This window comes from Vidua chalybeata, chromosome 5 (assembly GCF_026979565.1).
Source record: "Vidua chalybeata isolate OUT-0048 chromosome 5, bVidCha1 merged haplotype, whole genome shotgun sequence".
In the NCBI taxonomy this organism is placed as follows: Eukaryota; Metazoa; Chordata; class Aves; order Passeriformes; family Viduidae; genus Vidua; species Vidua chalybeata.
Genome location: NC_071534.1, coordinates 2,945,031 through 2,969,074, shown reverse-complemented (window position 1 = coordinate 2,969,074; position 24,044 = coordinate 2,945,031). Strand labels below are relative to the sequence as shown.

General features: G+C 45.4%; 3 protein-coding genes across 3 annotated transcripts; all 3 read left to right on the top strand.

Moving 5' to 3' along the window:
• The first annotated feature begins 1,227 nt into the window (after positions 1–1,227).
• On the top strand, positions 1,228–2,196 carry LOC128788414 (E3 ubiquitin-protein ligase RNF113A-like). The gene has a single exon (XM_053943427.1). It carries the CDS (start codon positions 1,228–1,230, stop codon positions 2,194–2,196), a length of 969 nt encoding a protein of 322 aa, XP_053799402.1.
• A 3,095-nt stretch (positions 2,197–5,291) lies between these two features.
• LOC128788392 (peptidyl-prolyl cis-trans isomerase-like 4) lies at positions 5,292–6,635 on the top strand. Its single transcript, XM_053943406.1, has one exon. The coding sequence runs from the start codon at positions 5,292–5,294 to the stop codon at positions 6,633–6,635; it is 1,344 nt and encodes a 447-aa protein (XP_053799381.1).
• A 6,051-nt stretch (positions 6,636–12,686) lies between these two features.
• Positions 12,687–13,856, top strand: LOC128788406 (DNA/RNA-binding protein KIN17-like). Its single transcript, XM_053943424.1, has one exon. The coding sequence runs from the start codon at positions 12,687–12,689 to the stop codon at positions 13,854–13,856; it is 1,170 nt and encodes a 389-aa protein (XP_053799399.1).
• The last annotated feature ends 10,188 nt before the right edge of the window (positions 13,857–24,044 follow it).

The following is a 24,044-nucleotide window of genomic DNA, read 5'->3' as shown; positions in this document are numbered from 1 at the left end:
TTCAAACCAGCACAGCGCCAAAAACTGAACTTAGTTGAGTGTAATCAGGGAATAATGGTATGGGTTTTTTTGCAAGTGTTGCTCATATTTGGATGTAAGAGGAGTAGGTATTATTTTAAACATGCATTGGTGGCCTATTCCAGACAATATGGGATACCAGTGGCTCAGCAGAAATCAAGCTAGAAAAGCTTAACTCCATAAATGGAAAGGAATATGCACCTGTTGGGGAATATTTGGACTGTAGTTCCAGAAATGTTCTCAAAAGGATAGCTGGCTACTCCAGCTTGTTGCCTACATGGTGCTGATCAGTACTGTCAGTGTACTAGATAACTTGAGTTTCATTAGTGATTGTTGCATTTTTGATATCTTGTAAGCTTCTTTTTACAGACTGCTGTAAGTTTGTTGCCAGCAAATTTTACTAAAAGGTGTTCCCCACTGACTTTTTCCTCTTTCCCTGGGTATAGTTTCTGGGGATCTCCCTGAAACCCGGTTAGTGGGAGGGATAAGGGTGGTAATCTGGGATATGTATGCTTAGTTGGGTTCTGGTGGTACCTGGACCTGTCAGGTTATGGCTCTGAAAAGACAAGGCAGCCTTAACTGAACTTATTTTCAAGCCAAGCTTACAAGTCCAACAAGTATGAAAAATAGTTTTGTAAAATTGTCTAGCATTCAAGAATGCTGAACCTCACCAAAGAAGACTGTTATATTGAGTGTCTTTGGTTGCAATGTAAGATGTAACCAGAAGTATGTACTGTATCACCATCTTCATAAGCTGTTAAAATCCAGGCAGGGCAGTGTTCTTTATCTCCTCTGTGACTCATCTCTGATAACTCCCTCCGGGGAGTTATCTTCTGCTTAATGGGCCATTGGGTGTCACTGCATGACTGATAAAATTACATCATCCCATTGTGAGAGGCTCTGCCCAGAGGGAGGAGCCAAGAATTCTTACCTGGACATAAACTGAGCTGTGGAACACCACAGGCAGCTTTGCCTACTGGACTCCCAGAGGACAAGAGCCACGTAACCACCACTGAAGCTTCAGAGGAAGACCAGACCCTTCTACAGGATCACTGCTGTAAGAGAACCACAGCTGTCACTCCAGGAGGACTGCAGCCACCATTTAATGGGACTGTTGCCACTACCCTGACCCCCAGGCTGTCAGGTTGTATCCTAACTCTGTCAGTTTAAGCCAGTGTTTTCTGCCTTTATTTTTTTAGTCAGCAGCACATGATGGCGGAGGAGAGCAGCGTCTGCAGCTTTGTGTTCAAGAAGCGGGTGCGAGCCGCGGGCAGCGGCCAGCGGAAACGGCCCCGCAGTGAGCAGGAGCAGGACAGCAATGGGGAGGAGGGCAGCACCGTGGTGCGGAAGAAGTTGCCCAGGGACACCCCCAACCCCATGATCCAAAAGACCAGGCGCTACATGAGGGAGAGGCCGGAGCATGCACCAAGCAGCAGCGAGGATGAGGATCCTGCCAAGGAGATCGGGGTCACGTACAAATCGACCAGGTCGGCAAAACCTGTTGGCCCAGAAGACATGGGGGCCACAGCAGTGTATGAACTGGACACGGAGAAGGAGAAGGATGCCCAGGCTATCTTTGAGCGCAGCCAAAAAATCCAGGAGGAGCTGAGAGGAAAGGAAGATGATAAAAATTATCGTGGCATTAATAACTACCAGAAGTATGTGAAGCCCAAGGACACATCGATGGGAAATGCCTCCTCAGGAATGGTCAGGAAAGGCCCCATCCGTGCTCCGGAGCACCTGCGGGCCACAGTGCGCTGGGACTACCAGCCTGACATCTGCAAGGACTACAAAGAGACCGGGTTCTGCGGCTTTGGGGACAGCTGCAAATTCCTGCACGACCGCTCAGACTACAAGCACGGCTGGCAGATTGAACGGGAGCTGGACGAGGGCTGCTATGGCGTCAATGACAATGGAAACTACGAGGTGAGCAGTGATGAGGAGGACATGCCTTTCAAATGCTTCATCTGCAGAGGCTCCTTCCAGAACCCCGTGGTCACCAAGTGTCGGCACTACTTCTGTGAGAGCTGTGCCCTCCAGCACTACCGCAAATCCCAGCGCTGCTATGTCTGTGAGAAGCAAACCAACGGGGTCTTCAACCCTGCAAAAGAGCTCGTGGCAAAATTGGAAAAACACAAAGGGGAGGAAGAAGAGGAGCAAGAGTCAGACCATCAATAGGATCTGTAGCAACCAGAGGCCCTGCAAGGCCTCCCTGGCAGTCACTTGCCTAAGGTAAGAAATGATGACTGGACCAAACTAGCCCCTCTTCCGCCTCTGGACCCTTGTTATCTCTCTGTAAGACTATAGGTCATATTCACCCCAAGCTTTGCTATTGGACAATTTCCAACACCTCTGTACCCTATATAAAACCCCATTTCTGTCCAGTTCAGCAGAAGAACTGTCACTGAGACCCTTCACAGGAGCTGTCAATAAAGACACCACTGTGGAATCTCATACAGCCTTCTCTCTCTCTCATCCCCGTGTCTGCGAGGCACTCAGTGAGCAAAGAGCTGAAATCATTAAAGAGCTGTATTCACCAAAGAGCTTATCTCTCTTAAGAGCTGAGCTTGGACGCAGACCACCCACCCAGCAGTCCCTGACCCACATTTGGCTGAAGAAGTGTAAGTTTTAATTGCATTCAACATGACCCAGGATGCTGACAGTTTGTCAGATGCAGAATGTTGTCAACAATGGCAAGACAATCTACCCATCACCCTACTTGAACCCTAAGACTTAAACATTTGAGAAACATCAGTAGCAGAAGGATGTATGATTTTAATTGAGATGGTTTTGAGTTGAATAGCTTCTTGTTTGTAGTGTTGAGTTGTAATTTGTAGATATATTTGGGATATGGGGACTTAAGGATTTTATCTATTTAAGAACACGGGTCACAACCCCAAACTAAGACAAACTGTTTCTTTTGTTAGTTGTTTTTTCTGACAGTTCTGAACTTGAATTGTTTCTTGTTTGTAATGTTAAGTTTTAATTTGTAATTTCTAAGTAATGAGCCTGCAGCATGCTAGCCTGGAAAATTGTATTACTGGTGATCTTATTTCACAGATCCTGGATGATACATCCAGATGAGATACATCCCTGCCTGAGGGGGATGGGATTGTTCAGTTGGGTAGACAGCCTTATTTGAACTGGGCTTATCATCTGTAACATGATGCTGTTTTTGTCACCTTATCTGTCACACTGCAGCTGTTATGAAGCTGCCCCCCAAACTCAACCAGCCTAGAAGAAAGCAAGTCCCTGAGTGAACAAGGATAGTCTGGATTCAAATCTACACAGGGACCCTCAGTCAATGTCATTCAGCCCTAAATGCACATGTATTATTGGTCAGCTGGTCAGTGCTAAGACCTCAATGAATCACATGTGTAAGCTCGGGAAATTTCAAGCTCCTATAAAAGGAGCTGTGAGAATAAACTTGAGGCTGTTTGTCACAAGGGCCTTTGAGAGTTGTGTGCTTTCTATGTCTCTGACATATGTCAGTCACTTTGCCCTTTTGAAACAGAGAATGGGGGAACTGTCACAGCCACAGCTGGCCATAACAGCCCTTAACTCGACCAGCCTAGCTGTTACAGAGTAGAAGTAAATGAGTCCCTGGGATAAGACAATCACAGGTTGGATTTGAACTCAAACAGGGACCCCAAGCAATCTCATTCAAGCCTGAATGCAGACAGCTAAGTCTGCAGTGAGGCCAGTGAGCTGACCTTGACCAATCAGACGTGTAAGCACAGGAATTTTGAAACCCCTATAAAAGAATTATTGAGAATTTCTTGAGATTATTTGTAAGCTTAGCAAATTAACATAGTTGACAAGAATCCCCAGTTAGAAGTACAGTTACTGATGTAATTCCCCCTCTTGGTTTGGCCCCCTACTGAAGCCTCCCCTTTGCTTCTAGCTCCACATTGTTTATACCTAAATACATGGGAAAGTGGAATGGCTTTGGTTCACTAAAGCAGCAAGATTAGAATAGGATTCCAGGAATGTGTTTGTCTAACAAAATACTGGAATTAGCTGAAGAAACTATATAACTATACAATAATAGTCTACAGAGCTAATATGTGAAAAATAAATCAAAAGCAAAAATGTTTTGGCATCAATGGTATAATTGGATAATGAAAATAAATTACTAGTGATGGTATAATTTGCTACCCTCTATTAAATACATATGTGAAGTTATACAAGTGAATAACAAAAGTGGGTGTGAGCCTTGGTGCCAGGTTAAAAGTATAAAATGTTGTTGTATGGTGAATCCTAAAGTCTTCAGTGCACACACCAGTTTGATCTTAGTTGCAAAAGCTAAGACAAGAGTTTTGTTGTGGAAATTAGGGTTCCTTCTGTAGGAACTCACAGAAATTTGATTTGGTATAAGGGCTATACCAAATCTTGTAATTGCCTGGGTGAATTGTGAATTTTGCAGCTTTGGTTTTGTGGGGTTGAAGTCCCCCCTTGTGCCTTTTTGCATGGTTTGTTATGGAATAGCCAGAATTAGCAGGTCTGAGTCCTGAAGCCAATTCTGCAGCTCTTGCCTTGTGGGGTTCAGTCCCTTCTGTGCTGTTTTGTGGAAGCATTGAGTCTCTACTGTGGGTAAAAGAGAAAAAAAAAAAGGCATTGCAAGTTTGAGTGCTGCAGGGTACACTGTGAGTTTGTTTGTTAGGAATATCTGTGTCTGCATGTGTACAGGAATAGGTTGTGTGTGTTTAGCCTCACCAGCACTGAGGCATTGAAACAGGAATGCCTCAGACAGAAAAGATCTTTTATTGAAAAAGTGTTTGCCTTAGGCTGCAATGCAAGATGTAACCAAAAGTATGCATACTATTACCATCTGTTAAAACCAGGTGGGGCAGTTTTCTTTATCTCTTTCACAACTCATCCTCCCTCCAGGGAGATATCTTCTGTTAATGGGCCATTGAATGTCACTGCATGGCTGATAAGAATTTCATCATCCCATTGTGAGAAGCTCCACCCAGAGGGAGGAGCCAAGCATTCCCACCTGGATATAATCTATGCTGTGGAACGCCACAGTCAGCTTTCTCCACTGGATTCCCAGAGGAAGACCAGACCTGCGCTGGACCTGCAGAGCAAAACTCCACCCTTCTCCAGGATCACAGAACCACAGCTGTCACTGCAGGAGCACTGCAGCCACCATTTTTTGGGACTACTGCCTCCACCCTGACCCACAGGTTGCATTCTGATTCTGTCAGTGGTTTTTGTACTACTGCATTTTATTTTAATTTTCCTAGTAAAGACTGGTTATTCCTGAGAGCATGGCAGTGCTGCTGGAGACCACAATGGGCGACCTGGTCATCGACCTGTACACAGAGGAGCGGCCCCGTGCTTGTCTGAATTTCCTGAAGCTCTGCAAAGTCAAGTACTACAACTATTGTCTTATTTATAATGTACAGCGAGATTTTATTATACAAACTGGTGACCCCATGGGAACTGGCCGTGGAGGGGAATCCATATTTTGTCAGCTGTATGGTGATCAAGCCAGATTTTTTGAGGCAGAAAAGGTGCCCAGAATCAAGCACAAGAAGAAAGGAACTGTGTCAATGGTGAACAATGGCAGGGATCAGCATGGATCACAGTTCCTCATTACCACAGGGGAAAACCTGGATTATCTTGATGGTGTGCATACAGTGTTTGGAGAAGTTACAGAAGGCATGGATGTATTGAAGAAAATTAATGAAACCTTTGTAGATAAGGATTTTATCCCATATCAAGATATCAGGATAAATCATACAGTAATTTTAGATGATCCCTTTGATGATCCACCTGGCTTGTGTGTTCCTGATCGCTCACCAGAACCTACAAAGGAACAGCTCAACAGTGGCAGAATAGGAGCAGATGAAGAAATTGATGACATGAAAGGATGGTCTGCAGATGAAATACAAGAAGTTCAGGCTGAAAAAGAAGCAAAAACTCATGCTATTCTCCTGGAAATGGTGGGAGACTTACCAGATGCAGACATCAAGCCTCCAGAAAATGTGCTGTTTGTTTGTAAGCTGAATCCTGTGACCACAGGTGAAGACCTGGAGATAATATTTTCACGATTTGGTCCCATTAAAAGTTGCGAAGTGATCCGAGACCGGAAGACTGGTGAATCTCTCTGTTATGCTTTCATTGAGTTTGAAAAGGAGGAAGACTGTGAGAAAGCCTACTTCAAAATGGACAATGTGCTGATAGATGACAGACGGATACATGTGGATTTTAGCCAGTCTGTTGCAAAGATTAAATGGAAGGGAAAAGGTGGGCGGTATACCAAAGAAGATTTCAAGGACCATGAGAATGAAAGTGACAAACCTTCAAAGTTTGCTCTGAAAGAAAAAATAAAACCAAAGAAAGATGCCAAGTATGACCTTATGCTGGATGAGGATGTAGAAGAGCCTCACATAAGTCAGTCACACCTGGCTAAAAAACAGAAGAAGAAAAAGCATCACCACTCTGAAGAAGATGAAAAGAGGACCAAAAAATCTAAGGATTCTGACCGAAAGCATGAAGAACGCTGTAGGGAGAGGACCAAGGGTGTGAAGAAAGACAGGCATCAGAGCTGTAGCGATTCTCAGGAGAGAGATTACACTTACAGTAGACAAAAAAACAAGTACAGATGAAGGAAAAAGCAGAGGGGAACTAAACCAATAAATTTAACTTTTTTCATAAAAAAAGAAAAAAAAAAGGAACAGAGCTGCAGTGGCTAAGCCTCAGTCTGTAGGCAGACAGATTCTCTTGTAATTTTAAGTTGTTTCCTCCTTCCCATTAGGAAACAACTCCTTCCTAATGGGAAGGAGATGTGTGTTGTTACCGGTTACTGTGTGTTTTGATCTGCCCCCTGTTCATGGGGAAGATAAGCTCTTGTGAAGTCACATTCCTAACTGTTATTAATAAAGGTTTGCTTGTAGGTATTTAGGGAAAGCCTCCCAGTCAAGACCTAGGCCTTGGCCTGGCCCTGGCCTTGGCTGGTTGGGAATGATGCCATTAGACACAGGTGTTTCTGTACTAAAAATGTAATCAAGTCACTTTGACTTGCTCATTTGGTCTCATAAAAGCTGTACCCCTTTCGAGGTAAACTTGGAAATCTTTCCTGGGAAAGGTTCTCCAGGTCCTTGCTGTGAAATGGGAGAATGCTCTCCATAGGGGGAATTTCTGCTGGATCTTTCTGCTGGAAGCTGCCAGACACCTCAACAACCCATGATCAACTCATATAAGGGCATTAAGAAAGCTTGTTGCTGACATGGTGTGATAGCGTAAAACACCATATAAGGAAATACCGTGTCTTGAAGTGTATAAAAACGTCTCGTTTCTCTCAATAAACTTCTAAGTATCACTGTGGCTCTGAGTCTGTTCCTTGGTCGTTACATGCATACACACACTAGTAAAGAACTGTTATTCCTTTTCTCATATCTTTGCCTGAAAGCCCTTTAATTTCAAAATTACAACAATTTGGAGGGAAGGGGGCGTAGTGGTTTTGGTTTGCCAAGTGGATTTGACAACCCCTTGGCAAGATGACTCGGCAGCTCGTGGCAGGAGTTGCTCTCAGGGCCTGGTGGTGGAGCAGGGCCCGGCTCAGTGGCAGAGCCAGGCCTGGCTGGGCCAGCGCTGCAGCAGAGCAAGGCCCAGCCCAGCTCCAGTAGGCCGCATGGCTAAGCGGGGCCTGGCTGGGCCAGCACTGCAGTAGAGCAAAGCCCAGCTCAGCCTTGGTAGGCAGCATGGCTAAGCGAGGCCTGGCTGGGCCAGCGCTGCAGTAGAGCAAAGCTTGGCCTGGGCCTGGTAGGCAGCACGGCTAAACTGGGCCAGCATCCAGTTACCTGTCCAAAGGCCAGAAGCAAGAGAGTTTTTCCCGGGCTTTGTTTGCTTTTAAAGGTGATTTTCACAGACGCATGGTCAGCTTTTCAAGTGGTTTAACAGGGTGTCAGTAATCAAAACTAGCCAGCTGATTGGTTCTGTCAGGCCCGAAGGAAACTGCCAAGGTCCTTATAGGGAATCACTTCTGTAGCTCGAGGATTTTTTCCTTGACTAAAAACCAAACTATGTTAAATCATGACAGGGATATTTTCCATTTCCAGGGAATCTCCTGCCTTCCTAAGGAGTCAGACTCTGGGACAATAGTACAATATTTCAGAGATTACTAATTACCCAATTTCACACGTGTTATTAATTATGTCTATTATCTGAAATATTCCTAATTGTTCTATCTGAATTATTCCTTATTGCTGTAAGTTTCTAGTTCCATTACATATATTGTTTCGTCTTATTGTTACCTTCATGTTCATAGCAAGACTCATGCATGCTGTTTTTAAAACAAAAAGAAAGGAAACAACTAAAAGGGGGAGATGTTGCAGACAGGTAGAGAAATTATAAAAGAAAGGCCTCATAAAATCAGGCCTTGCTTTGCTAAATTAATAGCTGGCCTGTCACTTCTTCTAAGTGTAGCTAAGTAGTTTTCAAGTTCCCATGCGAAAACATCTCTAGAATGAGAGTTTGTTAACATAACAATCTCTTCCTAGGGTGAAAAACAGGTGGTTGTCAGAGACTGAAAAGATTGACGTCCAGGCTGATGGCCTTATGAAAATTTAAATCTTGTATCTGATTCTCAGTATGTATGCAATATAGTTTGTCAATTAGATCGTGTTGTTCTGAAAGAGGTAAATAAAAAGGAATTGTTTTATTTGCTGAAAACATTATGGCATATTTTATGCCAACAAACTGCACCATTTTAGATTCTTCATGTTTGTAGTCAAACCAGCTTGCCTAGGTTCATTGTAGAAGGAAGTGACGGTGCAGATAAGATAACAGCCCTGGCATGGGCTGCCCCAGTACCAGATAGATTACAGCAGGCAATTCAATCACATCAGTTTTTCCATCAAGAGGCTCGTGCCCTACGACATCAATTCCATCTTACATCTGCAGCAGCATGTGATATCATTGTCTCATGCTCTGATTGTCAGCAACTGTCGCCCTGATTTTCAAGAGTTTTCTAAAGCCTTCTGAGTTTACATTCTTGTAGAGAACTTTCCCACACAACTTTCTGTAAACAACCTATTGTTTTGCATTCTTTCATAGAGGCAGAGAAATTTGATGTACAGGTAGTTTGTCCAGTGTCGTTGGAGAGGTGTTCACCCTCCAATTCACTGGCACTTTTTGAGAACTATAAAAGATTGGAGTCAGAGAAAATAAATTAGTCTCTTCATCGTGACCAAAGCTGTGGTGCATCGTTTTTCCTTGTGTCATCTGGTGACAAGCAACAGGTCACCATGACTCAGGATGGAACAAACCCCAGCGGGCTACAAGCTCTTCAGCTATGGCAATCTGATGTTACTCATGTTTCAGAATTTGGTCACCTTGAATATGTACGTGTTTCTGTGGACACCTACTCTAAGGCCTGTTGGGCCTCTGTGGTGTGTACACACAGATACAAGGAAGAAAATTTTTTAGATTGAGGGTGGTGAAACCCTGGAACAGGTTACCCAGAGAGGCTGTAGATGGTCAATCTGTCCTGCTTCCAGCCAGGATGGGTAATTTTTGCAGTAGCACGATGGGTGTGTGGCCCGGACCCAGAGGTTATTCCCTCCCACCTTACATCATTGGCAGGGGCAGGGGGAAGGAGGACAAGGGGTCACTTTTGGTCAAATAAGCATAGCAGAGAGAGTGTGGTGGCCGTGGTTCCAAGCCAAAAGGGAGCAGGTTCAATGTAAATAATTTTTCCCCCAAAGGCCAGAATGAACAAGGGATGGGCAAGAGGTTGGTAGGAAACACATCCAGGACAGCTGACCCTAACAGACCAAAGGGATATTCCCAGAGTCACAGAATGGCTGAGGTTGGAAGGGACCTCCAGAGGTCTGTAAGGACATAAAGAGCAGTTACCTGTCCCAAACACTGTCAAGATCACAGTGGAAGGAACTTGCCATAAGATAAACCACAGCAGGAACTTGAGATAAACACAGAAGACAGAGATTTGTGAGAGAAAAGTGGTCATGCCAGGCCTGTCAGAGGTGAGATCTGGTTAGCACAGGCAAGCAGGACTAAATATATATTCCAAATGAAATTCATTGCCTCTGATGTTATCATGAAATAAACATAGTATGTTAACAAAGCAATTTTGATTCCTCTCCCTAGCCTTAAAAAGGCCATCATGATGAGCAAATAGTTCCTTATATGTGTGGAAATAGATACAGGGTGAAGTACAAGATCCATGTAAATATATCGGGCATCCTGATGATCAGGGACTTTCTGTACCCCAATACACAAATGCTTTAGAAAGAAATTGTAATTCCAGCTTCTCTCTCTCGCCCCATGCTGGGTACCAAGAGATATGCTGGTTTCTAAGTAAGCTGGTGGGAGAATAAGCCCCACTCAATCACATTAAGAGAGATTTCAGGCTGGAGTTACCTGTGTCAGAGACTGGGAAAGGTGATCTCTTTCGAGACATCTTGGGAGCTTGGAATGTGTGGTGGAGGGGGGTCAGACCTTGCTCTCGCGAGGTGGTGCCCTGTCCCCATACACACCAGCTCCACAGACAGGCTGAGAGGGTTGGGGGTGTTCTGGGGAGACCTTGAAGCAGCCTTCCAGTGCATTTAGGGAGCCAACAAGAAGTCTGGAGAGGGACTTTTTGTCAGGGCATGTACTGACAGGACAGGGGCAAATGACCTTAAGCAGAAGTTCTACAACAGGGGGCTGGAACTAGATGATATTTAAGGTCCCTTCCAACCCTAATATATATATACATAAAATAAAAGTTTAGTTTTTCTCTATGGACAAAATGAAATGGGCAGCCAATCTAGTGTGGTGGTGCATCTCCTCCCCTATGTCCCTGTGCCCCCATGCTGCACTATGATCAGAGCAATGCCTATTAGGCCTTGGCCTTGATGGACAGCACCTGGGCTCAGCTCCTCCTGAGCTTATCTCTGCTCTCAGGAACTCCTGCTGTCTAATGAGCTCCTATTATTTTATGACTAAAGCCCACTGTGTTGTTGCCCTATAAACAGTGGTCCAAAATGGGACCTTTTGAGCCTTTCTGGACTGCAGAGGCTGTGGCCAGCAACCTCCCTCTGAGTGGGGCCTCTCAGGGAGTGAACTCTTAAGTTTACTGCACTTAGAGAATCCCTGAGCGACGATGAATCCTTGGCTGAGACCTCCGCTCCCCAAGGCTTGACCCTTGGCTTGTTGAGAAGATGCAAAGGCATCTGAAGTGAGTATTTCACTGCCTTTGAGGGGAATTTTTTGCAGGTACCTTGTACAGACTGTGTGCATGCAAGTGTGCATATGATACAGCAAATGTGGGAGAAATGCTTGTCACAGCTACAGCTGCTCTGAAGCTGCACAGGTAAATTTGGCCATAACAGAAACACAATTCAGCTAGCCCAGTTTGTAAAGAAGTACCCTGGTGAGGCAATGATAGGTTCTATTGGGAAATATATCAGTTAATTTTTTTTTTTTTATAACTTTAGCCAGAGTTGTTCACTTTTGCCCTGGGGGAAGAGAACTGAAGCTTCTTTCCAGGGCAGTGTTTATCTCTGTGAGGCCTGATGAACTCAGTATATCAACAGACTGGGAATATCCCCAAAGAGATAAAGGCCATCAACAGAACATCAGCAGCCATCTAGGAACATCTGCCCTGGACTCTGCCTCTGCCACAGTTGGAGACACATCCTGAAATTCCTTGTAAGAAAATCAAGGAATGAAAATCTAATTAACATCAGAAGCAAAGAAATCTGGATCCAATAGGACACCGAATATAAGAACTTTGCAACCTAGGACCAATGAATGCTGACCCAATTAATTTCTATGAGTTTTGACTATGTAAAACATCTGAAAAATCTTGTAAAAGCGGTGTGTGATGGAATGATTCTCTCTGCACACCTGGGCTATGTGTGTGGATGAGATGGTTTCTGTGGTACATCCTGGCCAGATAATAAAGTAATACCTAGATTTTCTAACTTTAAAAATGTGGTTGGAGGGTGTCTTAGGCTGCAATGCAAGATGTAACCAAAAGTATGCATACTATTACCATCTGTTAAAACCAGGTGGGGCAGTTTTCTTTATCTCTTTCACAACTCATCCTCCCTCCAGGGAGATATCTTCTGTTAATGGGCCATTGAATGTCACTGCATGGCTGATAAGAATTTCATCATCCCATTGTGAGAAGCTCCACCCAGAGGGAGGAGCCAAGCATTCCCACCTGGATATAATCTATGCTGTGGAACGCCACAGTCAGCTTTCTCCACTGGATTCCCAGAGGAAGATCAGACCTGCGCTGGACCTGCAGAGCAAAACTCCACCCTTCTCCAGGATCACAGAACCACAGCTGTCACTGCAGGAGCACTGCAGCCACCATTTTTTGGGACGGCTGCCACCACCCTGACCCGCAGGGTGTCAGGTTGTATTCTGACTCTGTCAGTGTTTTTGTACTTCCTCATTTAATTTTAATTTTCCTGCTAAATTGTAGTTCTGACTTGGGATCTCCCACTGGTTTGCTTTCAAACCAGCACAGGGGTTTTTTGTTTTTCCTGCAGCTGTGGTTCCAACATTCTTAAGCACTTTAATATTTTAAAGTAAGATAGGGCTTTAAGTAAATTGCTATTTAGTAGTTGGCCACCGCCACTTCCGGAGGGGTGGGATCTGGACAGGCACAGGGTTGGGAGCGGGATCAGGACAGGACTGGTGCCATGGGAAAGTCAGATTTCCTCAGCCCCAAGGCCATCGCCAACCGCATCAAGTCCAAGGGGCTGCAGAAGCTGCGCTGGTACTGCCAGATGTGCCAGAAGCAGTGCCGCGATGAGAACGGCTTCAAGTGTCACTGCATGTCCGAGTCCCACCAGAGGCAGCTGCTGCTGGCTTCTGAAAATCCTCAGCAATTCATGGATTACTTCTCTGAGGAATTCCGAAAGGATTTCCTGGAATTGCTCAGGAGGCGATTTGGAACAAGGCGAGTCCTCAATAATATTGTGTACAACGAGTACATCAGCCATCGGGAACACATCCACATGAACGCCACGCAATGGGAGACACTCACTGATTTCACAAAGTGGCTGGGAAGAGAAGGTCTTTGCAAGGTTGGTGAGACTCCTAAAGGCTGGTACATTCAGTACATCGACAGGGACCCAGAGACCATCCACAGGCAGCAAGAACAAGAGAGGAAGAAGAAACACGACCTTGATGATGAAGAAAGAACTGCTAAATTAATTGAACAACAAGTTAGAAGAGGTTTGGAGGGGAAAGATGTGGAAATGCCAGTCTATACTGAATTGAATAGAGAAAATGAAGAAGAAAAAGTTACATTTAAATTAAACAAAGGAGCAAGGACTTCAGTTGCAGCATCTTCTAAAACAAGTGTCCTTGGACAGAATGCACTGAAGATGGTGGAGGGTGCAGTGAAAAGAAGACAAGCAGATCATTGCTCTGGTCAGCCCAAAGAGAAAAAGAAGAAATCTGCACTTGAAGAGATCATGGAGCTTGAAGAGGAGAAGAAAAGAACATCTCGAAAAGACTACTGGTTACAGCCTGAAATAATTGTAAAAATTGTAACAAAACAGCTTGCAGAGAAATACCACAAGAAGAAGGCAGTTGTTAAGGAAGTGATTGACAAATACACAGCAATTGTGAAGGTGATTGACTCTGGGGACAAACTGAAGCTTGATCAGACACATCTAGAAACTGTAATACCAGCACCAGGCAAGAAAGTACTGGTATTAAACGGTGAGTACAGGGGAAATGAAGGCATTTTGGAATCCATCAATGAGAAGAGGTTTTCAGTGGCAATAACCATAAACTCGGGACCTTTAAAAGGGCGCAGAGTCGAAGATATCCAGTATGAAGATGTTTCCAAACTTGCCTGAGGTGCTAAATCATGCATCAGAGAGGATTTGGGTTCTCAAGACCTTCTTTCTCACATCTTTCAGGCAGACACAAGACTCCGTAGGAAATCCTGAATGAGTCCTTTGCTAAATTGTTACATTTTCGTTATAAGTTAAGTTTAAAGTGCTGTTAAGATTAAAGTGCTGTTAAGTTTAAATGTTGTAAAGTGCTATTGAACCTTTAGGTCATACTCCTTTTTATCCTTACCCCTTTATCCTTTTGTCACACCCCCCCCTCCCACACCCTTCAACATAAATAGTTTTCAGTTTATCTTGGTTTGGACTGATTGACTCTGGATTTTTGTTTCTTGCTTTTCCTTGGTGTGCTTTCACCATCTAAAAAGTAGTAGAGCGAACCTTGCAAATTATTAATGTTATAAATGGCAATATTGGCTTTCATGTATGTATTTGTTTTTGCAAGTTATTATTGATCACAATTATTTTAATATAGTACAATTTGTAACCCATTTTAACTGCTTTAACATAGTATAATCTGTCAGCTTTTGCAGCCAGTGCTCTGGCCATGAGTAATTTATAAATAGTGTGATAAATATATTATAGCTTAGACTTTTGCATAATATTAAAATAGAAACGATGTACTGTTAAATACTTTTATTTGTGTAACTAACTCAAAGTTGTGAAATAGGTGTGAAATAGCTATGTTGATTCAATGTATTTGTGGACTATCTTATCTGAATGATGAGATAACAGTGACAAGAATCAGGACACAAGAGAAAGATTACTACTGACTCTCCAGTTATCAGGAACTATCAGAACAACAGTACAGAACCTCAGAACCTCAAGAAGAAATAAAAGATATTGATTTAATCTACAGGATGGCCTGCAGACAAGTCAAAGGTTAAAACCAAGCAAAAGAATTCTCAGAACATGTAAAATCACAGGAGTGTTTGAATATTTTTAATTCCATTCATATGTATTGAACCAATGTAATGAAAAGTATATAATAAAAAATTGTTTTGAGCTAAGGGTGTGCTTTTGGCAGATTGTCAAGCACCCCAGCACTGGATATTGTCCTTTTTATCCCTTATTAAACTTATACAATTTTTAAAGAGTGAGCATTGTTCCTCATAATTAATTAGGAGTTAATTGCACATTGATAAAATATGCGTTGATGAAACAGACATGAAAAAAGACACCCGTAAGAAGGAAACAGCAGTCACACACAGCTCAGAACACACATGTTTTCCTGCATTAGCCATCACAGGGAGGGTTGTACATGTCCCCAACACCAGCAGCTGCTCATCTACAGCCTGGGCATGGCCTGACAGGGTGCCATATTTTTTTAAAGTTTTTTTTTTTTTAACTTTTAAAAAGTTTCACTTCAGCTGCCAGCCCCTGTTCAGCTGCAGGTTCACTCCCTAGCTTAACTCTCTTGCATGCCACAGCCCAGCCCGTTTCTCACAGGCCCAGCAGGGCTGTGCCAGAGGGAGGGAAGTTGCCTGTCCTAGGGTGATGGTATGGTGTTTGTATCCCAAATCGTGTGTTCTGTTTATGCCTGATATTATGTTCTGTGCCTTCAGGACTGACTCTGAAAGTGAAGGATTAGTTTGTCTTGTTATCAGCCTGCTCACCTCCCCCCATGGTCTGTGTCTAGGAGAGGTTTGGCTGGCTTGTGCTCGCTTGCTTGCTTGCTTGCTTGCTGGCTTGCTTGCTTTTGCTTCTGCTTATTAGTTAGTTTAGCTAGGCAGTCCAATTTTTACCCTGGACTGTTTCTTTTTCCCTTCCCTTTCCCTTTCCTGAATATCATCTGAACCTGCTCTGGACCTGGACCTGGGAAACATCAAGAAACACCGAGAGTCTGCATTTTGTGACCTGCAGCAGCCATCCCCAGCGCCAGAGACTGATAGCTGGGCAACCACTCCCAGGAGAGACTTTCTGAATTTGTCATCTCTTCAGAACAGTGAAAGGGTTTTGGCATCTGGTGTTGTTGTTTTTTTTTTTTTTTTTTTTTTTTTTTTTTTTTTTTTTTTTTTTGTATTGGGGAGTGTTTTTGCTTGTTAAATAAACAGGTTTTTTTCCACTTCTCTCTGAGGAAATCCTTCCCAAACCAGGTGGGGGAGGGGGCGTGGGGGGTTTGCTTTCTGGGGGCTCCTTCCGGAGGTCTTCTCCCAATTTTTGCCCTAAACTAGGACATTGCCCATTGGCAGCCCTGTGTTGTGGTCCAGGATTATGGTCTCAGCCATGCAGTCTGAGCCACGGAGTTGGCACAGTGCAGCCATGTGAGCAATGGATTTGTAAAGGATTCTCAAAACCTGACTGAAAGCTCACACAGCCTTGCACATCTGTATGCAAACTCTGAGATAAGGTGTGCTGATTTAGGAAAGCCATGGAATCGAAATGACGTTGTTGAGAGAGAGACTGAACTAGAAAAAAGTGCCAAAGGATGGCCTTGCAAAAAGACCGGATATTTTGGAGAATTAGAACTGTGAAAGATGCATTGCAGCAGGACCACGTGGGATAAAACAATAGGTGATTAGAAGTGTTAGGTGCTAGAAGTAGGTGTTAGAAGTGTTAGCAGCATTGTTTGGCAAAGCTAATAGGCTGAAAAAACATAAAGTATCGTAACCAGGAACTGGGGTGGCTTCTGATCGAATGGCGTTGAGTTTTACATCTCTTATGTCTCACTCTTCTACGAGACTGATAAAGGAGTAAAATCTTTTAAAATGCCTCTCCGTTGCCCCGTCTCTATGGAGCTGGGATTTTCCAACACAGCACCCACATGTCTCCCACAGCCAGCACCTGGGCTTGAATGCCTGATGCTCTTGAGAGGAAAGCTAATATCTTTTCAAACAATTCCATGGGTGAAGCTATGAGTGTTAATGGCTTTGAAACGGGTCTTGAAATATCTCTACTGCAGCAAGTTTGTTGCAGAGCCCAAACAGCTTGGCTCCTGAAGCAGGGTGTGCACAAACCTGAATTTCCCAACTTCGGGGTAAAATGACAGGGATATGATGACCTAAACCAAGACAGTTCGGGTAGGCTTTACCTTCCTTATACCTCAGCCAATGGGGAAAGTGAGAGGGCAACATGCGGCCGGGACTTCAGGATTAACGGAGGCTGTGCCCTCCAAAATTCCCCCAGTGGCCACTCTCCCTTTATTCAAATAAAGTTGCAGGACTCCTCTGTCTCCTCTTTGGACATAAATCTCTGGCGTTTGTGGATTTTCCTGATTTTTCCTGACGCCCTGAAGGACTATTTCCCCTAGACCTAGTTAAATACTAGTAAGCACTAAATCATGCATTTCTCACCAGTGGTGATCGTCACCCACGACAGACTGGGCAGCCTTCAGGCTGCGAGAAACTTCTTAATCCGATTTTTCGGCTCCCCCCGCCCCATTCCCCCCAGCAGGTTAACATTCATCCCTTTATTCCCTCAGGGTCTGGATACCCTCGAGAGATGAGCTGCAGGAGAGGCACAGCCCACTGCCGACCTGCCAGCACCCAGCCATCCCGGGAAGGGTCCGCCCGCCGCCCTCATCCTCTTCCTACTACGCGCAGCCGGGAGAGGCTGGGAGGCTAAAGAGGCACCTCCCCACACCCAAATCCACCCCCCTTTCCCCCGTCTCTTTCCCGAAGGACCGCCGGGTCTTTCCTGACAGCGCGTCCCCGCCCGTGATCGCAGCAGCGCCTCTGCAAGCGGCCCGGGGCGACGGGGGCGCCCCGCTCCGCTCGTCCCTGGCAGCCGCCATCCAGGGAGGCACCGCCGTGCCCGGAGCTCCCGAGCCAGGGCAAGCGGCTGCCGGCCGGGCGTGATGGAGCCGGGCCGTGTTCGGGTCAGCGCAGCTCGGTCCCGGCCGCCAGGGCCGCGCTGAGCCGGGCTCTGCGGGGCTGCAGTGTCACTGTCCCCGAACCACGGGGACAGCCTGGGGACAGCCCCCGCGCCAAAGCCCCTGCCCGCCCGGGGTGCCGTGCCCGCTCCGGAGCGGCGATTGCATGGGAACCCTCCCGGTGCCCGGTGCCCGCTCCGGAGCGCTGTTTCCAGCGGGATCCGTCCCTGTCCCGCTCCGGAGCGCTGTTTCCAGGGGATCCCTCCCTGTCCCCTCTCCGGAGCGCTGTTTCCAGGGGATCTCTCCCTGTCCCCTCTCCAGAGCGCTGTTTCCAGTGGATCCCTCCCTGTCCCCTCTCCAGAGCGCTGTTTCCAGCGGGATCCGTCCCTGTCCCGCTCCGGAGCGCTGTTTCCAGGGGATCTCTCCCTGTCCCCTCTCCGGAGCGCTGTTTCCAGCGGGATCCGTCCCTGTCCCGCTCCGGAGCGCTGTTTCCAGGGGATCTCTCCCTGTCCCCTCTCCGGAGCGCTGTTTCCAGGGGATCTCTCCCTGTCCCCTCTCCAGAGCGCTGTTTCCAGTGGATCCCTCCCTGTCCCCGCTCCGGAGCGCTGTTTCCAGGGGATCCCTCCCTGTCCCCTCTCCAGAGCGCTGTTTCCAGCGGGATCCGTCCCTGTCCCCGCTCCGGAGCGCTGTTTCCAGCGGGATCCGTCCCTGTCCCGCTCCGGAGCGCTGTTTCCAGAGGGATCCGTCCCTGTCCCGCTCCCGAGCGGTGTTTCCAGGGGGATCTCTCCCTGTCCCGCTCCGGAGCGCTGTTTCCTGGGGATCCCTCCCTGTCCCGCTCCCGAGCGGTGTTTCCAGGGGGATCTCTCCCTGTCCCGCTCCGGAGCGCTGTTTCCAGCGGGATCCGTCCCTGTCCCGCTCCGGAGCGCTGTTTCCTGGGGATCCCTCCCTGTCCCGCTCCGGAGCGCTGTTTCCAGCGGGATCCGTCCCTGTCCCGCTCCGGAGCGCTGTTTCCTGGGGATCCCTCCCTGTCCCGCTCCGGAGCGGTGTTTCCAGGGGGATCCCTCCCTGTCCCCTCTCCAGAGCACTGTTTCCAGGGGATCCCTCCCTGTCCCCGCTCCCGAGCGGTGTTTCCAGGGGATCCTTCCCTGTCCCCTCTCCGGAGCGCTGTTTCCAGGGCATGCAGCCTGCAGCAGGCTGGGAGTGATGCCTGGGGCTATGGCCCCGCATGAGCCGAACCCTCATGGCTGTACTATCGAGTAAACCCCCATGGCCCGAGCTAGGAGGGGAGAACTGCGGATAATCTTACGGCTCTGCAGGCGCTGGGAACGCCGGGCGGTGCGGGGCCGGTCCGGGCTGCCATCGAGTCGGGACACTGTGTTGGTCTGGTCGGCGGAAGGGTTACCCGGCGCCGTGGTCTTTTGGGCTCTTATAGGGTTCTCCTAGCTGAAAACATTTCTGTTAATCATTTCTACTGTCAAACAAAAAGATGTTCTCATGAGAACTCGCTGCAGTTTTAGATAAAGGCAAGGCCATGCGGTTGGTGCAATCGCCCGTGCTGAGTGGGAGCTGACAAGAGACTCCTCGCTACATTTTCTACATTTTCGAGCTACAATTCATCGTGAGGCCCAGGGATGTGTGCAGGATGGAGACCAGGCTGTACCTGCACTGCAGCACACACCTGACCCTGCAGAGCCAGGACAGCTGCTCTGTGCAATGCTGACTCCTAAATGTTCACTAGGCTGCCTGGAAATGCCTCTGTAATGTGCTTATGCATTCTACTGTCATTTCACTGCATTCAAAAGCAGAGTTTAGCTGCTTTTGGTGTATTCTTCAACAAGATATCCAGAGATTAGTACGTTTTCTTTATTTCTCCAATGATTACTACTAGGATTTTCTCTCTAGAAACATTTGTGTGCCAAGCATTGCAATTTTAACACATTGGACTTGAAAATAAATTAATGCCTAGTTAAATACCAGCTAAATGAATGTTTTGTGCTGTCATAATATTTTTATTAGTTGAAACTACAGCAGTTAGCAAAAACATTCAGGAGTTTGCCAGTGAAAATATGTTGACTGGGTTCTGCTTTCATTTCTGTGAGTGAGAGTAAACATTATTACCATGGATCTGTGAGAAGTTTATTTTGCTATGGCTCTTACTGGAGCATTAATCTTTAAGCTTGCCTTTGTTAGGAGAAAGCAGAAAATATGTGAGCCTCTAAAGAGCACTTCATTCATGACCACTTTTCATGAATCTCCACATGTCTGAGATGACCAGTGATTCTGATGGTCTCTTTAGCTAATTCACAGTCAGAAAGTGCTTCAATTAAAATAAAAGAAATCAGTATTGTCTTGTATACACTTAAGCATGCCACATGAAGCCCTTCTAATTGTTTTTTTGTAAGGTGCCTGTATGTGAGTAGCTGACTGGGAGAAAAATGCAAATTTTGCATTTTTCAATTCTCCTACCATTTTGCAGGACTTTTTTTCTTGGAAGCAGACAATGTACTCATTTTTTAACCTCCTGGTGTGAAGGGACTGCTAATCCACATGGAGAATATTTTACTTTATGAATAGTATGATTTGTTTTGGGATTGGTGTATTTGCCAAATAAAATATTAATGTAACACCCTTTGTGTGGCGTGTGTGCTAGCTTTTCAAAATGAAAACAGCTCCCCATTTCTTTGGGATTGTCTGGACAAAAGCAAATACCTAAACAAGCTTAGAATTTAGAAACAGGATAAAAGACATATGAAAAGTATAACTGGACCAACCGACTGCTGAGGGAAGCCAATATAGTTTCCCCAGAAATGGGGAAACCTGTGAATAGCATTTAAGGATTAACTGAGTCTTGTAGCCACTCTGTAACCCACCCATTGTGAGTCAACCATGTGGAGAGCAAAATAATAGTTGGAATGGATTTGTGCTTAGATATGGAGCAAGGCCTGTTTGCTCAGGGAGAAGAGCACCAAGATTTTCAGTGTGCACAATGAGGTGGTACATAGCAAGAATGCAAGTCAAATGTATGCAATATAACAGTCACCTAATTTTTTTTATTCTTGGGTGTAATACCTTTTCATTCTCCTTCTCTAATTTCTGTGGTTAAAGCTTGCTTCTCACCTGGAACATGCTGAAACAGAGATGACATCATTCATCATTGCCCTGGGAAGCACAGTGACAGTTCTATTCTGTTGCCTCATTTTCAGACCACAGTTTTGTCACTTCCCAATAGTTGTCACTGCCTGTGGCAGCCTAGATTAGTTCTGCCAGGGAAATTTACAGTATTAGGGGTCATGACACTGCTCCCTTTGCAGGCACCCTCTTCCCTTGTCACCTGCACTGCCCCTGGACAGATGGTCATCAGTGAAGCAAAGCCTGGCTCCAGCTAGGTCAAGCACAGAGCCACCTCAGCATCTGGCTGGTAATTCAGCTTTGGGGAGTGATAAGCGTTCAGGGTAGGAAATTTGTTTTTCCCCATATAGGTTTATATTTGTGTATGTGTTTCCCCCTCCCTCCCCTCCAGCATCCTTGTGACGGCCAGCGTCACTTCATCTGCGTATTTCCTGCTGTCCTGAGCACTTACAGATGCTGCTCCCACAGCAGTGCTTTCTCTGAACTATTAATAAAAGAGTCTAGATTTTTCTGAGGTATAGCAACACTTTTTTGGCAGAGCAGGGGCATGTGAGGAGAGCAGTGTTGCTTGAGGGGGCCGTGGAAGCAGAGCTGCCCTCGGGGGGGAACAAGCCTTGAAGCTGGGGTGAACCTCATGCAGTTTGTGGGTCCTGGGTGAGGGGCTGATCAGCAGCCCCAGGCATTGCATGTGGTGAGCCAGGTGCATCCAGGGAATCCCACCAGGAGGCACAGCGCCAGGGAAGGGCACAGACCCACCAGGGACAGGTACATGCACAGCCAGAGCTCCCACAGGGCTCCCAGGCAGACAGCATTGGAGGCCCCAGTGAGGGACCACCAGGGAATTCCAGCCTGTGAGTGCCTGCCAGAAATGTCTTTATCTGCAGCTTTTTGTACATCTCCAGTTCTTTGCACCTCTGGTCATACTCATTGTGTAGAAGATTGCCTCTGGGCTGCCTCCTGGATTTGGGCAACAAGTTCCAGCTGAGATCAATCCCTGGTGCAATGCTGGGTGTATTTTGATGCAGGGGCTGCTGCCAAAAGTTGTTAGGAGCCACCCTTCAAATGGGTTTGCTGCCCCTCTCTGCAAAGTTTCAACACACCATCAATGCAGGAGGGAGCTGGTAGTTTAGATGTGGGCAGAGATGCCCCTTGTTCCTCTGCTCAAGGGCCAAGATTTGAATCATCTACACTCTGGAAGAAATAGCATTAAGTGAGTATTGTGGATAATTCTAAAGCAGGTGCTTCAAACACCTTGTGTCTACAGAACATTTTTGGGTATCCATTCCAGCCAGCTGGGCCCAGCAATGTCCCTGTGTTGATGTTGCCAGGCAGCCCAGGGTATCCACACATTGTATATATATATATATATAATGTTCACTGGTGATTTAGTTATGTACATGTGATTCTCCCCAGGGTGATTTTCATCTAAGATAAAGATTTAACCTTTAATTTTTTGAGGTTTTGTGCTGTCTCCTGACTTGCTGTGTGAGTGTTGGGTGAGGGAAAAAGCTTCTATCCAAGTCTTAACTGTGCTTTAAAAGAATAGCCTAAAACAACCAGCTTTGTGTGTCTCTTTCCAAGCCTGTATGTTGGCAGTGGTTCTGACACTAATAACTTTTGATAGGTAAAACAAATAACATTTGGGTACATTTAGCTTAATAGTTCCCTTAACTTAGTCTTGTCACAGAGCTAAACTTGTTTGTTGATAAATAAAACTATAAGAACTGAGATAGAGAATTCTTCTGTGAACTGCTTTGTTTTCCTGTCATTTCTTCAGGGGCTTATGATGAACAACTGTAGTGCTTATTATACATGAGCTTATTTCCTGCTTTTCTATCACATGTGCCTTGTCATTGAGAATTTCATTCAGTACATGATTTCTATGTAGCGTTTTAAAAATCTAAACTTTTGTTATTTTATGTGGCTTCTTACTTCAACAGAGAGCACCGTGCTCTGTGGTGGTATCTGTGATGTGTGACACCATGGGATAAGACAGATAATTCTATGTATGGATACTTATAAAACTCTGGCTGTAGTTTTTCCATAAGTAAGAAGTTGCAGTCTAAACCAGGGGATTTAATAGCATTGTGACTATAAACTAGTTTTACTTTAAATACATTTGCTTAAACAATTTATTTTTTCTGGTTTTTTTTTGGTTTGTTTTGTATTTTTTTTTCCTGTGCCATTCATTTTTATGGTGTGCTAAGATTACTTTCATCTCAGGATCTCAAAATCCTTTCCATGTTTCACAGGTAAGCGAATGATGGCAAAAAGTCATGCTGTGATTTGTAGTTCTGGAAATGGAGCTTGATCATTCTGAGTAAGGAACGGAACCAAGATAATATTTTTATTTTTCTGTGTGACTTTATTTTGACTGCACAGAAATGGTGAGCTTATCTAAAGTTGCTCTGAGGACTTAATGAAATGAGTGCAAATGCTGTTATCTGCAGAGATAAGGATATTCTGTAGTGACTGTAGTTTTCTTGCAGGATCTTTGTAGGCCACATTCTTCTTTCCTTCTGACAAATTTATTCTTTCCTTTGTGGGGTCACCTCCTGCACTCCACAAAACAAAACTTTTCCTGGCATGTTACCAAGTTTTGCATGGTTTGATGGCTCTGCATGTTTTCCCATCAAACATATCTGTTTGCCAACACGTGTCTCTGGATAAATACCATGCTTGCACCTGAAAAAGCAGCACTGGCTGATGTGGAATTCAGACCAAACTGAACAAAGGTTGCTAGCTAGGGGAAAATGCCACTCCACTGCTAAGTAGATACATAGAAGCATATTTTAAAATCCAAAACTTCAATGTATTGTTCTTCTCACCCGGAAGTTGATCCTTCTCCCCGACCTTGATTTCTTACAGCAGTGACAGTTTAAATACTACATAATGGAGAAATAATTTGGGATGGGAGACTTCTGCAAGCGTCATGTGCAACTCAAATCTCATTCTTGCAGAATAGAATAGCCCCAGGAGTAATCCCTTGTGGATAAAAATTGAGTGAGAGGTATAACTAGTGGTGTTTTTTAACACATGCAGAGTTTGCTCAGGAGGCATACTGATCAAGAGAGCTTTGCAACTGGAGATGAATTCAGATATCACCATTACTTCTTCAGAACAATGGGCTTAGAAAATCTCATGGTTTAACTGTCAGTTATTGGAAACACCTGGTGGCTTACCTACATGGATGGGCTGTAAATCACTTGTGGCATCTTTGTCTTTAGCATAGAAATCCCATTAGAAGAACTGTG